This window comes from Mesoplodon bidens (assembly GCF_964165515.1).
Source record: "Mesoplodon bidens genome assembly, chromosome: 14".
NCBI classification, from domain to species: domain Eukaryota; kingdom Metazoa; phylum Chordata; class Mammalia; order Artiodactyla; family Ziphiidae; genus Mesoplodon; species Mesoplodon bidens.
This window is the reverse complement of record NC_138170.1, coordinates 18,799,289-18,820,451: the sequence shown is the minus strand read 5'-3', so window position 1 is coordinate 18,820,451 and position 21,163 is coordinate 18,799,289. Positions and strand designations below refer to the sequence as shown.

Genomic DNA, 21,163 nt, shown 5'->3' with positions numbered 1-21,163 from the left:
TTCATTTCACAGTCAGTATCCAGGGAAGAGCTCTGGGTGCCCCTGGATTGTGCTGGGCTCGGCGGTGGAGGTGGACCAAGTATCCATCCCTGTTTACCCCAGATGCTCTGGCGGCTGGTGTTTCATTTGACGACTGTATCAGATCTTAAAGCCAAGCTCTTTGCTGAGTCTTGGTTTTCCTTCTTTCATGGTGTCCCTTGCCCTTTCATTTCATATCCTTGAATCATCCCTGTTCTACAAGAATTGAATGCTAATTGCTATACATAAGCATCATACCGGAAGACCAGGTAAACGGACGACCAAGTGGATGGACATTCTGGGCAATTTTCAGAAGAGCGTTTCGTCATACCCACAGGAACACGTGTCTGTAAGGCAGGACAGCCCCTGCTTTGGAACTGGCTGTCACGATGGCGTTTCAGTGCAGGATTCTTGCTGTCACATATTTTGAGTGTTTCGTCACCCTGCTTGGAGGTTCACGATGGCAGGACCCATACGTTAAGTGTGAGCCAAAGCAGACGGCTTGGTCCCCATCCAAGGGTTATTTATGGAGCTTCTAGAAGAACGTGCCAGGGTTCAGGAGCGTGGACATTTACGTTCAGAGGCATTTATGATTAGTCACTTGGGGGATGGGCTCAGGAAATGTTTTTATACTTACTTAGGAGCCCAACTACAGAAATTTCTGACCATTAGAATTTTCACAGTTTAAAGAAAATTGTGGTAAAAAAAACACATAACATAAAATTGACTGCCTTAACTGTTTTTAAGTGTACAGTTCAGTGGTGTTAAGTACATTCACATTGTTATGCAACCAATCACCACTGCCCATCTCAAGAGCTCTTTGCATCTTAGAAAATGGAAACTCTGTACCCAATAAAGAGTTTTCACAGTTTTGGACTGAAGACAAAAAAAAAAATCTCTCCTTTAATTCCAGCGTGAACAGGACAGCCATTCTGGCAGTGTGAGTCCCCCTGGCTGATCAGAGCTAGCAGCTGTACGCTCTGTCTGTTGTCTCTTGGTTTCCTGAGAAGCCAGAGATCATTGTGTGTCGCTGTCCTTGTTCCCGTGTATCTGGGACACAGTGAGCAGGTGAGGGCTGGGTGGCTGCCTCTCCTGTTCTCGAGAACGGGGCTGGAATCCTTCTCTTTCCCTTTTTCTTTTTTTGTTCTTTTTTATTTATTTTTTGGCCACATAGTGTGGCATGTGGGATCATAGTTCCCCCACCAGGGATCGAACCCAGGCTCCCTGCAGCGGAAGTGAGGAGTCCTAACCACTGGACCGCCAGGGAAGTCCCTGGAATCCCTCTCTTGCGAGGCCCTTGGAGCCCTCGTCTCTGGACCGTCACTTGCTCATGGGCCCGTGTTGTGGACTCGGCATGCTCCTCCTGCCGCCGTGATGGGCACGTGACTGGTTACCCTGTGGCTTTGCCCACCAAGCTGCTGCGTTCTCTGAAAATAGCACAGGCAACTCCTGGTTTGGTGGAGATGTGTGGGACTCATAAGGGAATCACACGAAAAGATATATCGAATTCTATCAAATTCTTTATAAAAAGGAACTTGAAATTTAGTAATTCGGGTTATGAATTTTATATATTTTGAATAGGGGAATTGTCAACATTCTCATGTTGAGAATGCAAATACCCTAACCTTGATCTCTCTTTGATAGTCAGTAGAAAGGACTTTATGTGATCCTTTTTGGTTATTCGTTACTTTTCACAGCTAAAAGTTTTCGCATTTATTCTGGTCCTTTATTTGCTTTTCCCCCTAAGCCTCCAAAACAGAGACAATAGCCAAACCACACAGCCCTAACATGAAGACAGAGATGTAGCCCAAATTGGTTTCCCGATGGAGTTTAGATGCTGAGCTGGTGCCCTGTGAATGCACTGTCACACTGATGCTTGTGAGCTGTGATGAGAAGGCCTTTAGTGGAGAAACAGAAGTTTTTGTCACGGAGCTGCTGAGGTATACTGTTTCTAAGCCCAAGGCCATTAGGAGGATCTGCTTTCTTTAATGCAGGAGGGAAAAAAAAAGACTTTAGGCTTTCTGGTTTACCGACTTCCATTAAGATGCTTTTCGTGGGGGATGAGTGTTGCTGGTTTTCAAAATGGGTTTCATTACACTCTGGTGCTATTACTGTAAGAGTGGAGAACTGTCACTGCTGCCTGTGGTGAGTTTCCAGGCCCAGCATTAGAGGTTATAAGAGCCAGGAGGCAGTGGTGTTAGCGCAAGTTTGTGTATCCAACGCACAGAGAGGCCAAACATACCAAAATGTCAGAGTTTGGAGCAGAGAAAGGTTTATTGCAGGGCCATGCAAGGAGATGGGTGGCTCACGCCCTGAAAAGCCCCGACCTCCCCGAAGGGTTTCTGCAAAGCATTTTTAAAAGCCAGGTGAGGGAGGGGTGTCGCAGGGTATGTGATCAGCTCGTGCACAATTCTCTGGCTGATGCTGGGTAACTGGGTGGTGTCACAGGGGTTCACACGGTCAGTCTTTAGGCTCCAGGAGGCCTGGGGCTATGTGCTCTTGGTCATCAAGTAGTTAACATCTCCCATTTGGTGGGGAGGTGGGTTTCACATCTGTAAAACAGCTTAGGAGATGTGCATCAAATGCTGTTATCTAGATCCTTCAGAGGGGAGCTGAAGCAGAGGATATGGGGGCAGGGAGCCTGTCCCGGGAAGGCCCCATAGGGTCCCGCTCGGTTACAGCGGGAAGGCTTCTTCTGGCATCCTTGCTTGTTCCCAGGTCAGTAGCTGTCATTTCATCTTAAATTTGGTTCCATCCACGTGCATGAAACGCAGCCAGGATGAAAGAATTACAGCTTTCTCTCTTAGGAGCAAATTATCCCGAGGGCCCCCTTTGGGCCCTAATTATAAAACATGTCACTCGACAGCTATCTCAGCCTGAGTTGTTATTCTAATCGGTTAAAAATAGGAGTGTTGCGCTCCCCGGGCACCAGGAGGGTTTCCCTGGAGCGCCAGACAAACCATATGGAGCTGCCTCGGAAGGGAAACCAGAAAACTCCACGCCCGCTGCCCTGCCTTTGGGGGGCTGTTTCTGGAGGAACAGGGACAGCTCTGCATTCAGTGTGAATGCAGATAGAGGTGCCGCTTTGTGGGTGACGGCGCATTTCTGTGAGGATTTTGTGACGATTCATGAGAAAACAGACACAGTACTGTACAACTTCACAGTACATTTTTTTAATGAGCCTGCGCCTGGCTAATAGATACTGCGTAAAAGACAGCCACGTGGGTTCTCTGCGTAAAAGACAGCCACGTGGGTTCTCTTCAGCGTCTTTATAAAAGGGCAGAATAAACAGGGCTGTGGACCCTGCCGTTAGGAGCCGCACCTAAACATTTCCCCGTATATTTGCTTTATTTATGGGTGTATGTTTTTGTCTTTGACCCATTTGAAATTTGCAGACATTTTACTCTCTTTTCTAATAACTTTGAAGGATTTCTTTGCCATGTTAACCTCTTTATTGCACCTGTGCAGCAACAGGAGTTGAAGGATAATTTTCTCTTCCGGAGTTCTCACTCCTCACTGGTGTTCCTGCTGAGAACTCTGGCTGCTCTTCCTCCCAGCTTTGCATCTTCTCTGCGGTCTTGGCCTCTTGTCTCCTTAGTTCTTTTGTCTCTGTGCTTCTTTTGGTTCCACCCTAAGTGCTCTGGCTTACCCCTCCCCTCCCCCATTCAGTGCCCCTGCCCCCTCCTGGGGTTCCTGCAGGAGAGTTTGCATTTGCGCAGACAGGGGCGTCACCCCCCGCCCCCCACACTTGTCTGCAGGTGGGCACTGAATGGGCTGGCTCTCCTTGTCCTTTTTTTTTTTTTTTTTTTGCGGTACGCGGTCCTCTCACTGCTGTGGCCTCTCCCGCTGTGGAGCACAGGCTCTGGACGCGCAGGCTCAGCGGCCATGGCTCACGGGCCCAGCCGCTCCGCGTCATGTGGGATCTTCCCAGACTGGGGCACGAACCCGTGTCCCCTGCATCGGCAGGCGGACTCTCAACCACTGCGCCACCAGGGAAGCCCTGTCCTTTTCTTTTTAATAAGCTTTATTTTTAGAACAGTTATAGGTTTAGAGAAAAATTGGGACGATAGTAGAGAGAGTTCTCATCTACCCTCACCCAGCGTGTCCTATTATGGACATGTTAGTATGTTAGTAAGGAAATACATGTACTACCCTTGCAATTAACCAACTGATACTGATCAGTTACTGTGCTAGGCATAAGAATGACTGAAACCTGGGACTCTGATAGGTTACACGGCAAAGGGGGTTAAGAGCGCGGGTGGAATTACGGTTGCTCATCAGTGGACCTTAAACTAGGGAGATGAGCCAGGTGGGTGCAATGGAATCACGAGGGTTGTTAAAGCTGGAAGAGGGACTCTGAAGAGAGAACCAGAGAGATGGCAGCGTGGGGAGCTCATCCTGGTGTTTCTGGCTTTAGATGGAAGCAGGGGCCATGAGCCAAGTAAGGAGAGTGGTTTCTTAAAGCTGGACGAGGCAGGCCAATGGATTCTCACCCAGAGCCTCCAGAAGGGAGCGCATGTGTTGACACCTTGATTTCCGTATTGGACTTCTGATCTACAGAACTGTGAGGTAATACGTTTGTTTTATGTTAAGCTACTATGTGGTAACTTGTCACAGCAGCAGTAGAAAACTAATATGATTATTAACCAAAGTCCATCTTTTGTTCAGGTTTCCTTGGTCTTTTTCTGCTCCAGAATCCCGTTTGGGATACTGTGTTAACCTTTAGTCGTCATCTGGGCTGTGACAGCTTCTCAGACTTTCCTTGTTTTTAAATGACCGTGACAGTTTTTTTTTTTTTTTTTTCTTTCTGCGGTAGGCGGGCCTCTCACTGTTGCGGCCTCTCCCGTTGCGGAGCACAGGCTCCGGACGCGCAGGCTCAGCGGCCATGGCTCACGGGCCCAGCCGCTCCGCGGCATGTGGGATCCTCCCGGACCGGGGCACGAACCCGGGTCCCCTGCATCGGCAGGCGGACTCCCAACCACTGCGCCACCAGGGAGGCCCGACCGTGACAGTTTTGAGGAGTACTGGCCAGGTGTTTTGTAGAATGTTCCTTAACTGGAATTCGAAGTTTTTCTCATGATTAGAGTGGGGTTAAGGGTGTTTGGGAGGAAGAACAGGGATAAAATGCTATTCTTATTGCATCATATCAAGAGTGCATGCTATTAATGTGGTTTATGACATGTTGACCGTGATCACCTGGCCAAGGTAGTGCTTGTCAGGTTTCTCCACTGAAAAGTTACTCCCTCCACTTCCCATACTGTGGGACTTTTTTGGGTTTTTGGGGGGCACTTTCTTATGTTTCAGCTGCTACAAGATGCTCCAGGATCATCTTGTATATTTCCTCCTCCAGTCCTGGAATCAACCATTTTTCCAAAGAGCACTAATCCCCTTTTTCTGGAGGTTGGTATTAGAAACCAAGATCTGGGTGCTGCGTGTGCTCATGGCGTCTGGGCCCTCTCAGCTGACAGAGAAAGGAATTATATATATTACCCTTGTATATATACACATCAGTAAGTGTTTCTATATGTAGCCATTTGTATCTATAGTAAACTAAACATCAGTTTGTACCTGTGCCTTTGACTCTGATTCATTACCATGTAGATTATTCTTGCCGCTTTGCCTTGCTTATCTGTAAACTCCCACTCCAGTTAGGAGCCTGGCTTACACCTTCCATCATCCTTTTTCTTATTTGCTCATTTCTACTATACCAGAAGTGTATCAGAGTTGTAAAGGTAGAATCCATGGAGTACAGAACTTATGTATGTTTCTTTGGCCTTACGTCCTAAAGACTCTGTTCATTTCCAAAGTTACTTAAGTCAACGCCGTTTCCCTTTACTGCCTTTGCTCCCTTGTTTCATACATTTGTAATACAATTAGATTTTTTTTGGTCATATTCTGCATTCACTCGGGAACCCCCGGACCTCCTAAATGATTTTTTTTTCAAAATTTGCAGACATTAAGTTTCACTCTTTATGCTGGAAACATCTGTGGATTTTGACAAAGCTATAGTGTCATGTATACACAATTACAATATTATACAGAGCAGTTTCATCACCCTAAAATTCCCCTATGTTTGCCTAATTCAGCTTCTTCTTGGCAATCACTGATTTTTCTACCCTTGCTGTAGTTTTCCCTTTTCATTTTTCCAGGATAGTTGGAATCATACAGAATGCAGTCTTTTCAGGAAGGCTTCTTTCACTTAGCAATATGCATTTAAGTTCTCTCTCTCTTCCATTTTCATGGCTTGATAGTTTGCTTCTTTTTATCACTGAATAATACTCCATTGAATAATGTACCACAGTTTGATTATCCGTTCACCTGTTGAAGGACAGCTTGGTTGCCTCCAGTTTGGGGCAGTTATGAATACAGCTTCTGTAAATATTTGTATGCAGGTTTTTGTGTGGACATGAATTTTCAAAACAACAGTTGGATGAATACTTAAGAGTGTGATTGCTGGATGGTGTAAGACTATATGTTTAGCTCAGCAAGAACTACCAAACTGTCTTCCACAGTGGCTGTACCATCAGCATTCCCATCAGCAATGAATGAGCTCCTGTTGCTGGCATCCTTGTCAGCACTTGGTATGTGATTCATTTTGGGTTAATATTTGAAAGGTGGAAGGTCGATGTCTTAGGTTAATTAATTTTTTCCATATGGATGTCCAGTTGTTCCAGAACCATTTGTTGAAAAGACTGTCCTTCATTGAATACCTTTGCTCCTTTGTCAAAGATCAGTTGACTGATTTGTAGGATATATTTCTGAGATATGATCTGATTCTTTTCCATTGACCTGTGTATCCTATTGCCAATACCACATTGTCTTGATTACTGTAGCTTTGTAGTTAAGTCTTGAAGTTGTATAGCGTGAGCCCTCCAACTTTGTTCTTCTTCAGTATTGTTACTGGCTCTTCTAGGTCTTTGCCTTTTCAAGTAAACTTTATAATCGATTTGTTAATATCTACAAAATAGCTTGCCAGGATTTTTATTGTATTGCACTGAATCTGTAGATCAGGTTGGGATGAATTGACATCTTAACAGTATTGAATCTTTCAATCCATGAACGTGGACTATCTCTCCATTTGTTTAGATCTTCTTTGAATTCTTTCATCGAGTTTTGTAGTTTTCTGCATATAGATCCTGTGCATATTTTGTTAGACTTCAACCTAATAAAAACACCTTTTGCTATTGTCAGTGGTATTTACATTTTTAAAATTCCAGTTGTTCATTGCTGGTATTTAGGAAAGCACTTGTCATATTAACCTTCCGTCCTGCAGCCTTTCTATATTTGCTTATTCTGTAAGTTTTTGTTTGTCTGTTTATTGATTCTTTGGGATTTTTCTATAAAAACACGCATGTCATCTGTGAACAAAGGTAGTTTCATTTCTTCCTTCCCTATCTGTATACCTTTTATTTACTCTTCTTGTCTTACTACACTAGCTAGACTTTTAGTATGGTGTTGAGTAGGAGTAGTGAGAGGGGACATCCTTGCCTTATTCCTCATCTTTGCAGGAAAACATCCAGTTTCTCACCATTATGATGTTAGTTGTAGGTGTTTTGTAGATATTCCTTATCACACGAAAGAGGTTCTTGATTCCTAGTTTGCCCAAAGATGGTTGGTTTGATTTTAACCATGAATGGATGTTGGATTTTTGTCAAATCTTTTTCTGCATCGATTGATATGATCATATGATTTTTTCTTCTTTAGTTGGTTGATGTGGTGTATTACACTGATTGATTTGCAAATGTTGAACCAGCCTTGTATACCTGGATTAAGTCCCTCTTGTTTATGGCACATAATTCTTTTCATACATTGTTGGATTTGATTTGCTAATATTTTTTTGAGGATTTTTGCATGGGAGATTCTGGTTTGTAGTTTTCCTTTATTGTAAAATCTTTATCTGGTTTTGGTATTAGGATAATGCTGGCCTCAGAGAATGAGGTAGGGAGTGTTCCCTCTGCTTTTGTTTTTTTTGAAAGAGATTGTGAAGGATTATTATCATGTCTTCCTTAACATTTAGTAAATTCACCAGTGAAACCGTCTGGACCTGGTATTTACTTTTATTGGGCAGGTTTTAAATTATTGATTGAATTTCTTTAATAAATATAGGCCTATTCAAATGATTTAGTTCTCTTTGTGTGAGTTTTGGTAATTTGTATCTTTCAAGGAATTGGTACACTTCATGTAAGTTATCAAATTTGTGAGTATAGAGTTGTTCATGGTATTCCTTTAGTATCCTTTTAATATCCAAGGGACCAGTAGTGATAACCTCTCTTTCATTTCTGATATTGGTAATTTGTATTGATATCTTCCCTCCTTTTTCCTTCCTTAGCCTAGCTAGAGGCTTATCACTTTTATTGATCTTTTCAAAGAATCAGATTTTGGCTTTATTGATTTTTTGCTGTTTTTTTTTTTTTTTTTTTTTTGCAGTACACGGGCCTCTCACTGTTGTGGCCTCTCCCGTTGCAGAGCACAGGCTCCGGATGCGCAGGCTCAGCGGCCATGGCTCACGGGCCCAGCCGCTCCACGGTATATGGGATCCTCCCGGACCGGGGCACAAACCCGCATCCCCTGCATCGGCAGGCGGACTCTCAACCACTGCGCCACCAGGGAAGCCCTTTGCTGTTGTTTTTTTATTTTGAATTTCGTTAACTTTTTTTGCTCAATTTTTATTATTTTCTTCTGCTTTCTTTAGGATCATGTTGCTCTTCTTTCTGTAGTTTCCTAAAGGAGGAGCTTAGATTATTGATTTTCAGCTTTTTCCTCATTTCTAATTTATGCATTTATTGCTATAAATTTCTCTCTAAGCACTGCTTTTGCTACATTGTACATTTTTTTCTAAGTTGTGTTTTCATTTTTATTTAGTTCAAATATTTAAAAACTTAAGACTTCTTCTTTGACCCATGTGTTGTTTGCAAGTGTGTTTAATCTCCATATATTCGGGGATTTTCCAGCTATCTTTCTGTTAGTAATTTCTAGTTTAATTCCACTGTAATTTGAGAATGTACTTTATGTGATTTTATATTCTGTTTAAATTTGTTAAGGTATGTTTTATGGCCCAGACTGTTCTATCTTGGTGAATATTCCATGCAAGCTTGAAGAATGTGTATTCTGTTGTGGTTGAATGGAATGTTCTATCCATGTCATTTAGATCCAGTTGATGGATCCTTACTGAGTTTCTACCTGCTTGATCTATCAATTACTGAAAGGTGGGTATTGAAATCCCCAACTATAGTAGTATATTAATCTATTTCTCCTTACAGTTCTATCAGTTTTTGCTACATGTATTTTGATGCTCTGTTAGATGCACACAAGGATTGCTGTGTCTTCTTGCACAATTTACCCCTTTATCATTATGTAATGCCCCCCTTTATTTTTCTTGTTCTGAAGTCTCCTCTGTCTGAAGATTAATATAGCTACTCCATCTTTCTTTTCATTAATGTTAGCATGGTATATCTTTTTCCATTTCTTTACTGTGCCTCCCCCTCCCCCCCAATCCCTTTTCCTTTAATCTGACTCTAATAAAGTGGGTTTCTTGGGGACAGCATACAACTGAGATTTAAAAAAAATTTTTTTTAATCCACTCGGAAATCTCAGTCTTTTCATAGTGTGTTTAGACCATTCACATTGAAAGTGATTATAATATACAGTTGACCCTTGAACAGTGCAGGGGTTAGGGGTCCCGACCCTCTATGCAGTCAAAAATCTGTGTATAACTTATAGTTAGCGCTCCAAATGCCCTGATTCCTCCAGCTCTGTGGTTCCTCCTTATCCATGGATTCGACCAACCAGGGATTCAACAACCGTGGATCATGCAGCACTGTAGTATGTACTATTGAAAAATATCCATGTATTATGTGGACCTGTACAGTTCAAATCTGTGTTGTTCAAGGGTAAACTGTAGTTGGATTAATATCCACCATATTTGTTTTCATTACATTAAAAAAAGTCTCTTTCTGCCTTGTTTGGTTTCAATGGAATATTTTATGATTCCATTTTCTCTCCTCTTAGGCTATCAATTATACTTCTTTCAAAAAATTTTGTAGGAGTTGCCCTAGAGTATGCAATATACATTTCAAACTAAGTCTACCTTCAAATAACACTGTCTTATAACAGAGTGTTTTCAGGTCTTCCCTCTGATCCTTTGACATTGCTGCTATTCACTTCTTCCATGTGCTGTGATCACCCAGTGCATTTTCACTATTATTACTTTAACAGTTATCTTTTAGATCAATTACAAATAAGAAAAAGAAAATATTTTAGTTTGCTTTTATTTCTTCTCCAGCACACCACTTGCTTTCTTTATGTAGGTCTTAGTTCTGACATATCATTTTTATTTCTCTCTGAAGGACTTCTTTTAACATTTATTACCTGTTAGGTCTACTGGAAATGTATTCTTTCAGTTTTTGTTTGCTTAAAAAATTCTTTATTTCTCCTTTACTTTTGATGAATAGTTTCACTGGATATAGAATTCTAGGCTGGTGTTTTTTTCTTTCAATGCTTTAAATATTTCATTCTATACTCTTGCTTGTATGGTTTTTAACAAGAAGTCTGCTGTAATTCTTCGTTCCTCTACAGGTAAGCTGTTTTTTCCGTTTTTGATTTTCCCTTTGTCTTTGGTTTCTGCAATTTGAATATGATATGCCTACGTGTGTATTTTTTGGTATTTAACCTGTTAGATGTCTGAGCTTCCTGTATCTGTGGCTTGGTGTCTGTAATTAATTCTAGGAAATTCTTAGCCATCATAACTTCAAACAGTTTTCTCTTTCTTCTTCTGGTATTCCATTTATGTATATCTTAAACCTTTTAAAGTTGCTCCACAGTTCTTGGATGCTCTTTTTCGTCTTTTCATCTTTTTTTCCCCTTTGTATTTCAGTTTGGGAGATTTCTATTTACTTATCTTCAAGCTCATCTTGGCTGTGTCCAGTCTACTGATGAGCCCACCAAATGCAGTCTTCATTTCTTTTAGTGTGTTTTTGCTTTCTAGCATTTCTTTTTGACTAGTTCTTAGAGTCTCCATTTCTCTGCTACATTACCTATCTATTCTTGCATATTGTCTACCTTTTCATTGGAGCCCTTAACCTATTAATCACAGTTATTTTAAATTCCTTGGGTGATAATTCCAAGATCTGTGCCATGTATGATGCCCATTCTGATGCTTGCTAGCTCTTCAGATCATGTTTTTTCTTGCCTTTCAGTATTCTTTGTTGAAAGCCAGACATGATGTGTCAGGTAGTAAGAACTGAAGAGTGGTTCTTTATTGTGAATTGTATGTTATTCTTACTGTGACTTGGGCTGTGTTTAAGGTTTGCTGTAGGTGCCTATAGCTACAGCTGTAGGTGCCTCAGGTTTCAGATTCCTCAGGTGTCCTGGTTTTGATCTCTTGTCTTTGGGCTCCTCCTCAGATGGGGTCTTGCTGTTCTTTCAGATGTCATCCACTGTCACGCTAGAGCCTGTTGATATTGTGGTAATGTACAATTTTACCACCTAAAGTCTTTAAGGGCACGAGCTCGCTGTATCCCCCTTTGTCTGGCAAAGCAATAAAGCTATTCTTTTCTGCTTCACCCAAAACTCTGTCTCTGAGATTCGATTCAGCACCGGTGCACAGAGGCCAGGTTTTTGGCATCAGTACTAAGTAAAGTAAGTCAGAAAGAGAAAGACAAATACCATATGATGTCACTTACATGTGGAATCTGAATAAACATATCTACGTAACAGAAGCAAACTCATAGACTTAGAGAACAGACTTGTGGTTGCCAAGGGGGAGGCGGGGAGGATTAGGAGGTTGGGATTAGCAGATGCAAACTGGTTATACATAGGATGGATAAACAACAAGGTCCTACTGTAGAGCACAGGGAACTCTACTCAATATCCTGTGATAAACCATAATGGAAAAGAATATGAAAAAGAATATATTTTATATATATATATAAATATAAACTGAATCACTTTGCTGTACAGCAGAAATTAACACAACATAATAAATCAACTATACTTCAATAAAATTAAAAAAAAAAAAAAAAAAAAGACTGCTCCTGCTCTGGGTTACTGCCCAGCCTGCCCACTTCCGTCTTTTGTTGCTCAGGGTTTTACCAAACGGAGCTCTGAGTTTTGGTGGGAGTGCCAAGTGTGCATGTGTGGGATGTGTACATGTGAGGGTCTTTAGTCCTTTTCTAGTCTCCATCGGCCTCCTTATTACCCCCCCCCGTATTTGATAGGCAGACGTGTTTCATCAATCTTACACAAGTGCAACCTTAACTCCACACTGCTCCCTTCCCCCCAACCTGTGTGTTTCCTCAGAGCTCCCCTAAGCTGCTGCTTGGATTCTACATTAAAGCAGAGAGCTTTCAGGCCTCTCCGTTATCTGTAAGTCATCAGCCAACCAGTAAGGAGGCAAAAATTGGGGGCAGCGTAAGGAATAGTTGCTCTAAAAACCCACACACCCTTTCTCCCTTCTTCCCCTAAAGCCATTGAGTGGGACAGATCGCGGTGAGTGTGGGGGTGGGGTGCGTGGGCAGTTGGAGCCTGGAAAGGATGAGGAGGGCATCTGCCGGGGGTGGGGGACAGTGGTAGCAACCAGTTTGTGTCGTATCCAGTGTTTCTCAAAGGCTGCGTCATTCTTTAAGGGTTGTGCCCTGTCCCCTTCCCTCCTGCCTCAAACCCATTGGATAAAGTAGGAAAACGTGAACCCAGACTGATATGGCTAAGTGAACAAGCTGAAAAGTTAATGAGGAACAGAGTTTCAAAGTAATTCTCCACGGAGTGCTTGTTAATGACAAAGAGAAAGGGGATACCGCCCGGGCCGGAAGCTTGGCAGACACTCTTCATCCACCCGTCAAAGGAGTGTTATCAGTAACGGGACAAAACAAAACCGCCTGGCACCTGACAGGATGGGATAAAAGGGATACAACATCACTTCTGTGACTCATTGCAAAGAGGTATAACCTGAATCTAATTATGCTCTAATTATGATGAAGCATCAGACAAAACCAAACTGTGGGACATTCTGCAGAAACTTGTGGCCCTTCCTCAGGGCCTGTTACATAAGAATTAGAGGGTCTTAATCCTCTCAACCGTCTTGAGTTCCAGGCAATAGAAGGTTGGGCAGGAGCAGGTGCTGTCATTTTTTCCCTTGCCGTCGATTCATGGTGCTTTTCATGACAACAGGATGGTAAACTTTTGTGTTGTGTGCTTCATGGTCTGTGAAGGACTTCGATACATTTTCTTTTTTTTTTTTAATATTTATTTAATTTATTTATTTGGCTGTGCCAGGTCTTTGTTGCAGCCGGCAGGCTCCTTAGTTGCGGCATGCAGACTCTTAGTTGCAGCATGCATGTGGGATCTAGTTCCCTGACCAGGGATGGAACCTGGGCCCCCTGCATTGGGAGCATGGAGTCTTAGCCACTGGACCACCTGGGAAGGCCCTCAGTATGTTTTCTTATTTGCTTCTCACAGTTCCCTGCTGGATTATTCTTCCACCTTTGCGAGGATGATATAATAATAATAATAATCAAGGGCAACATTTAGGTAATACTTCTCACGGCCAGGTGATAGTCCTAGTCCTCTGAATGCTGCATACATTAACTGGTTTAATTCTCACAGTTACCTTGTGAGGAAGATACACTGTGGTTAGTCCATTTTACAAACGGGGAAACTGGGGCGCAGAGAAGTTAAACAACTTGCCCAAGGTCACACAGCTGGAAAGTAGTGGAGCCACAATTCAAGTCAGGCCATCAGACTCTGGATCCCTAGCCTTTATTTACTGCAAGCTGTGGCCTCCTGTACCGTGCCGCTGGGGGAATCAAAGACTCAGCTCGCTTGGGTGGCTTGTCGGGGGGGCCCCTTGTTCACTTACTCATTGATTCTGCAAATCTGCGCTGAGTGGCCACAAACGCCAGGCTCTGTTCCAGATGCTCTGAAACGCGACAAGGCAGCTAGATCTCTGGGCTTCACGAGCTGGACACCAGGCCTGCTGCCCGGGGTCGAGCCTAGATGCAGGGCACGTGCACAGGGAGCGGGTGGCTGCACGTGGGCTGCTGGCCTGTCTGTTCCTGTGCTCACACGTGCGTTGTCTTCTTGTCTCTTGAAGGTCGCCTGGTGGGTGCCCTGGATGCGGTGCTGGATTCCAATGCCCGGGTCGCTCCGTTTCGAATTCTGCTCCAGGTCCCCGGCTCCCAGGTGTATTCTCCCATAGCATGTGGTGAGTTACTGAGTGGATCGGACGTTTACTGGGCCGTGGCCACGGGTGAGTTTTGTTCCAGGTGGAGTGTTCCCCACCTTGAGGTCTGAGCATGAGTATCTGCATGGTCGTGACGCTAGAAGGTAACTCCTTCTAGAACCTCATCTGCTGCCATGAGCTCTTTGTTCTTCCTTTCTTTTTTTTTTCCAACCATTGGAAGCGTGTAGAGGCTCTAAGCTTGGGCATCCAGGCTTTCAAGTGGTGTGTTGGTCCAGGGGGGCTGTGAATCCAGCTGTTTTCTTCATCTTGTGTCTGACATAACACACGAGTCCGGGGCATGTGCATATACCGCAACAGGGCAGGGGAGATGTCTGGGGCTGGGTCTGTCTTAGGCCAGCCTTCACCCTTGTTCCACGTGTGCACTGAATCACTGGACGGCTGAGCCCTACGGGAATTTAGAAATCACCTTCGCATCCTCTCTAGCTGAGCTTCAGTTCCTCCTGCATGCACTGTCCAGTACTCTGCCTTGTCACTCCAGCTCCTCTGGGGCTGGGAATCATTGCACCCTGAGAAGCCACTTCTATTAAAAAACAAAACCGGGGCTTCCTTGGTGGCGCAGTGGTTGAGAGTCCACCTGCCGATGCAGGGGACGCGGGTTCGTGCCCCGGTCTGGGAAGATCCCACATGCCGCGGAGCAACTAAGCCCGTGTACTACAACGACTGAGCCTGAGCGCTAGAGCCCGTGAGCCACAGCTACTGAGCCTGCATGACACAACTACTGAAGCCCGTATGCCTAGAGTCCGTGCTCTGCAACAAGAGAAGCCACCACAGTGAGAAGCCCGCGTGCCGCAATTAGAGGAAGCCTGTATGCAGCAACGAAGACCCGATGCAGCCAAAAATAAAAAAATAAAAATAAAATAAAATAATGTATATTAAAAAAAACCCAAGATGTGTCTTTTTAATTACACAAGTAATAAATGTTCACCCTTCAGAAATTAGAAAATAGGTAAGAAAGGAGGAGAAAGAAATTACCTATAACCTTTTATCTGGTGCTAATCACTCTTGTGTCTGCGTATGTGCCTCTCCACAGAGATTTTTAGTTGTGTTTTTTTCCTCTTAACATTTTACTAATTACCATAAACTTTCATTGTCACCTCACATTCTTGAACAACATTGGATGACTTTTTATTTTTTTCCTGGAAAAAATACAGGAAAGTTTAAAGAAGAAAATTGTCATCCATACCCCCCATTACTAACAACTGTTCACATCTTGGCATGTTTTTTCCAGTCTGTTTTGTTTTTTTTGGTTTTTTTTGAACAAATCATTCTCTATTTGCATTAAGTGATGAAGTGGTGCACTCTCAATATAATCAGTTAATACTGGAAAGTACAGAGAAGGAAATATATCTTGCCCCACATCCCAGGCACCCAAGGGTACCTCCAGTGACACTGGGGTCACATCATCCAGACAACTTTCTTTTTTTTTTTTTTTTTTTGTATTTTTTTGGCCACACTGCGTGGCTTGGGGATATTAGTTCCCTGACCAGGGATTGCACCTGGGACCACAGCAGTGAAAGCCTTGAGTCCTAACCACTGGACCGCCAGGGAATTCCCAACACAACTTTCTAATGCATTTAGACAAGTCCAGGGATAGTTATGAAGAAGGATAGACGTGCTTTATAAAAATGCAGCTTGTCTGACAGTGCTAGTTTATAATAAAAATATTGTTTTTAGTGGATTTCAATAAAAGGAAAGATGCTGAAGTGAAACGAAAGAACTGTTAAACTTCAAATAAACACCGAGCACTTACTTTCTAAAAGGTTCATTTAAGGTCAAGGGGAGAGATGTTTAAAAACATGTCAGAATTGTGGCTTTTGAAGACAGTGTTTCCGTTCTGGCAATGTTCATTGACTCCCCTCCTGAAGGACAGGGATGCCAGTGTTCTCATCCCTCCCCTGCTTCCCCAGCCTCTCATTTTTTTTTTCTAACATCTTTATTAGAGTATAATTGCTTTACAATGGTGTGTTAGTTTCTGCTTTATAACAAAGTGAATCAGTTATACATATACATATATCCCCATAACTCCTCCCTCTTGCATCTCCCTCCCACCCTCCCTATCCCTCCCCTCTAGGTGGACACAAAGCCCCGAGCTGATCTCCCTGTGCTATGCGGCTGCTTCCCACTAGATACCTGTTTTACATTTGGTAGTGTATATATGTCCATCAGGCTCTCATTTTTAAAAGTCTTACTATTCATTGTACGTGGTAATTTCCATTCTCTTCTGTAACCACGCTTTCCACCATTATTTGGCTCAGTTCTCTATGTAAGTTGATTTAATGCTTCCATCAGGTACAGCTTTCCCAACACAGTCTTTTATTTTGGTTCCTGTCTTAATTGGCTATATTCCTGTTTTCTTCTCCTAATAATGTCTCACATTTGCAAGTGTTTGTGCCTTGCTTTTGGACTCGAATGACACCTTGGCTGGGTATGATGGGCTCTGGCCAGACTCTGGAGCTTGGTGGCCATCACTTCGGGGTCTTTCAGTAGTTAAGTGGCAAAGGGAGAAATCTCAGGCTGGTCTGATTCCTGCCCCCGCCATTGTGGGTGATGTGCTTTTTGTGGGGATAACTTTTTTATCACTGAAGTTCAGTAGCATTAGTCCCTTTAGTAACTTGCTTATAACCTGTTACTCCCTTGAGCGTGTACCGTGTTACATTTTTCTGGAACTCCACGTGCTCTTCCAGGACGCAGATTGATTTCTCTCTCTTTTTTTTTTTTTTTGGGCTGCGTTGGGTCTTCATTGCTGTGCGCAGGCTTTCTCTAGTTGCAGCGAGCGGGGGCTTCTCTTCTTTGCGGTGCGTGGGCTTCTCATTGCGGTGGCTTCTCTTGTTGCGGAGCACGGACTCAAGGCGCGCGGGCTTCAGTAGTTGTGGCTCACGGGCTCTAGAGCCTAGGCTCAGTAGTTGTGGCGCACGGGCTTAGTTGCTCCGCGGCATGTGGGATCTTCCCGGGCCAGGGCTCGAACCCGTGTCCCCTGCATTGGCAGGTGGATTCTTAACCACTGTGCCACCAGGGAAGCCCCAGATTGATTTCTTTAATCATTTAAGGAAATGTTCTTGTATCATTCTGTGTACGTATTACATTTTTAAAAATGCATTTTATGTTCTGTTGATTGGATTCCTCACTTCAAGGACACTTTGTTAGACAGCTGTTGTCTGCTTTTAATTTCTGTTTTTCTCTTCGTAAAAATGCGTAGATCTTTAATAAAAGAATTGACTGTACAAGTGTACATCCCTTTGACAGTATTCCTTTTGCCTTCATATGTGCATTACTGGTTATGCTATAGGAGTTCTCTGTTACAGCGCTAAAAGGCAACTGTTTAGGGAAGACGCAGATAAAGGAAGGTATGTAAGGCAGTATTTCTTTTAGGTACAGTAAGTGTAGTAGCGTTTCAGGAAGACTGTTTTTCTTGACCTGCCGTTTTCAGCTGCACTTTCCATGCTGGTTGTGTAACCCTTTCCTCTAAGTTAATTCCAGACTCTGCTGCCTTTAACTGATCTACTGATTTTGCTGTCATGTGGTTTTGATCCTCAGTTCATTTTCTTAGGTCTCCAATCTCCTGTTTCATCTCTGTAATTCCACCGTCTCATCTTTGAGCTCTTGTTTTATTGAACTCACGTTTCCGTTACATTGTTTGGGAGCATGAAGCCTTTGTGGCCATTTCTTCCTCTTCATTTTCCTTCAGGACGGCATCTCTGTCTTTTGAGCAAGCACCTCATTCTCTTCTTTTCATCCCTTTGGAGTGTTTTGCTTGGTGGCTGTGCTGTTTCTCCCCATCTTGCTCACGCTTGGACATGGTTCCCCAGACCGTCAGTGTATTATTTGCATTAATATAGTGAGCGTGGCTTTTTTTTTTTTTTTTTTTTTTTGCGGTACGCGGGCCTCTCACTGTTGTGGCCTCTCCCGTTGCGGAGCACAGGCTCCAGACGCGCAGGCTCAGCGGCCATGGCTCACGGGCCCAGCCGCTCCACGGCATGTGGGATCTTCCTGGACCGGGGCACAAACCCGTGTCCCCTGCATCGGCAGGCGGACTCTCAACCACTGCGCCACCAGGGAAGCCCTGTGAGTGTGGCTTTTTGATGCATATTTTGGGGACAGAGCAGGGAGGGCTAGCATGCTGCTGGCTGGGACGTGGGATGGGAGGGACAGAACCCTGTCTTCTCTCCAGTTTCTCCCCGGATTCCTCTTCTCTCCTCTGCCCCAGGCAAGGGAGGTGGGCTCGCTCTGGATTTGAGGCTTTTGATGAGCATATTTGAATTTTTGTCTCCTCGCTAGATGGGCTTCTGGGGAGTCGGCGGTGGCGGGGAGTTAGTATACAAGGCTGCTCGGGTCCCGAGTCCACATAGCCCAGCAGGTCCACAGGAGCCAGTCTGGGCTCCGGGGCGACACAGTGTCATGTTTGATGGCTACACAGCATTCAGTCTTACGGCTGTAGCCCGATTTACTCATCCCGCCCTTTATTAGATACTTAATGGGCTCTGATTTTTAAGTATTTTATAAGCCTAAACGAACATCTGATACTTAAATATTTTAGGATGCTTGCAATCCCCGAAGTCCACTCGTTTGAAATATTTGATGCCTGCCTCATACCCGACTCATGCTTGGTGCCAGGGAGTCCTGGGTGAGTGTGTGAGGGGGCGTCTCCCTCTACCGGACCTTCCAGGGCCGTGGGGAATCAGATAGCCATCTGGAAATGGCGAGTACAGGTGGAACAGGGTTAGGAAAGCGAGAGAGGCCGGGATCCTGGAGGAACGCGTACGAGCACACCTCGTTTTACTGCACTTGATTGTGCTTCGCAGATGTTGCATTTTTTTTTTTTTTACCAGTCCAAGGTTTGTGGCCAACCCTACATTGAGCAAATCGGTGCCATTTTTCCAACAGCATTTGTTCACTTTGTGTCTCTGTGTTACATTTCGATCATTCCCTCAGTATTTCAAGTTTTTCTTTATTTGTTACAGTGATCCGTGATCAGTGATCTGTGATGTGACTGTGATTAAAAAGATTACTGACTTGCTGAAGGTTCCGATGATGGTTACCTTTTTTGTAGCAATAAGGTGTTTTTTAAAATTAAGGCATGTACATTGTTTGTTAGTTTATTTTTTCATCTCTTCATGTCTTCTATTACTTAAATAGTTATTCTTTTTAAATTAATTATCTGTTTTATACATATTAGTATATATATGTCAATTCCATCTCTCAATTCATCCCCCCCTTCCCCCACTTGTAGAGAACATGTAGATGTTCTGCCTTGCAAACAGTTTCATCTGTACCATTTTTCTAGTAGAGTCCACATATATGCATTAATACATGATATTTGTTTTTCTATTTCTGACTTACTTCACTCTGTATGACAGTTTCTAGGTCCATCCATGTCTCTACAAATGACCCAGTTTCATTCCTTTTTATGGCTGAGTAATATTCCATTGTATATATGTACCACATCTTCTTTGTCCATTTGTCTGTCGATGGGCATTTAGGTTGCTTCCATGATCTGGCTACTGTAAATAGTGCTGCAGTGAACATTGGGGTGCATGTATCTTTTTGAATTATGGTTTTCTCTGGGTATATGGCTAGTAGTGGGATTGCTGGGTCATATGGTAATTCTGTTTTTAGTTTCTTAAGGAACCTCCATACTGTTCTCCATAGTGGCTATATCACTTTACATTCCCACCAACAGTGCAAGAGGGTTCCCTTTTCTCCACACCCTCTCCAGCATTTGTTGTTGGTAGATTTCCTGATGATGCCCATTCTAACTGGTGTGAGGTGATACCTTATTGTAGTTTTGATTTGCATTTCTCTAATAATTAGTGATGTTGAGCAGCTTTTCATGTTCCTCTTGGTCATCTGTATGTCTTCTTTGGAGAAATGTCTATTTAGGTTTTCTGCTCACTTTTTGATTGGGTTGTTTGTTTTTTTAATATTGAGCTGCATGAGCTGTTTATATATTTTGGGGATTAATCCTTTGTCTGTTAATTCATTTTCAAATATTTTCTCCCATTCTGAGGGTTGTCGTTTCATCTTGTTTATAGTTTCCTTTGCTGTGCAAGTGCTTTTAAGTTTCATTAGGTCCCATTTGTTTATTTTTGTTTCTATTTCCATTACTCTAGGAGGTGGGTCAAAAAAGATCTTGCTGTGATTTATGTCAAGGAGTGTTCTCCCTATATTTTCCTCTAAGAGTTTTATAGTGTCTGGTCTTACATTTAGGTCTTTAATCCACTTTTTAAAAAAAAAATAAACTTATTTATTTATTTTGGCTGCATTGGGTCTTTGCTGCTGCACATGGGCTTTCTCTAGTTGCGGTGAGGGGGGGCCACTCTTCATTGCATTGCACAGGCTTCTCATTGTGGTGGCTTCTCTTGTTGCGGAGCACGGGCTCTAGGCACGTGGGCTTCAGTAGTTGTGACACGCAGGCTTAGTAGCTGTGGCTTGTGGGCTCTAGAGCGCAGGCTCAGTAGTTGTGATGCACGGGCTTAGTTGCTCTGCGGCGTGTGGGATCTTCCCGGACCAGGGCTCAAACCCATGTACCCTGCACTGGCAGGCAGATTCTTAACCATTGCGCCACCTGGGAAGTCCCTAGATCTTTAGTCCATTTTGAGTTTATTTTTGTGTATGGTGTTAGGGAGTGTTCTAATTTCATTCTTTTACATGTAGCTGTCCAGTTTTCCCAGCACCACTTATTGAAGAGACTGTCTTTTCTCCATTGTATATCCTTGCCTCCTTTGTCATAGATTAGTTGACCATAGGTGCGTGGGTTTATCTCTGGGCTTTCTATCCTCTTCCACTGATCTATATTTCTGTTGTAGTATTATTTCTGTAGTATTATTTCTATTATATTTCTGTTGTAGGCTTTGTAGTATAGTCTGAAGTCAGGGAGTCTGATTCCTCCAGCTCCCTTTCTTTCCCTCAAGA

The 21,163-nt window shown here is 43.3% G+C and overlaps 1 protein-coding gene across 2 annotated transcripts in view; it reads left to right on the top strand.

Annotated features, from left to right (window-relative positions):
* The window catches only part of TBC1D8 (TBC1 domain family member 8), a 137,288-nt gene that overhangs the window by 33,718 nt on the left and 82,407 nt on the right, over nucleotides 1-21,163 (top strand). For both annotated transcript variants that reach the window (XM_081254936.1, XM_081254937.1), the window contains exon 2: nucleotides 14,105-14,215. In XM_081254936.1, coding sequence (XP_081111062.1) covers nucleotides 14,105-14,215 — 111 coding nt within the window. The remainder of the gene's footprint in view (nucleotides 1-14,104; nucleotides 14,216-21,163) is intronic.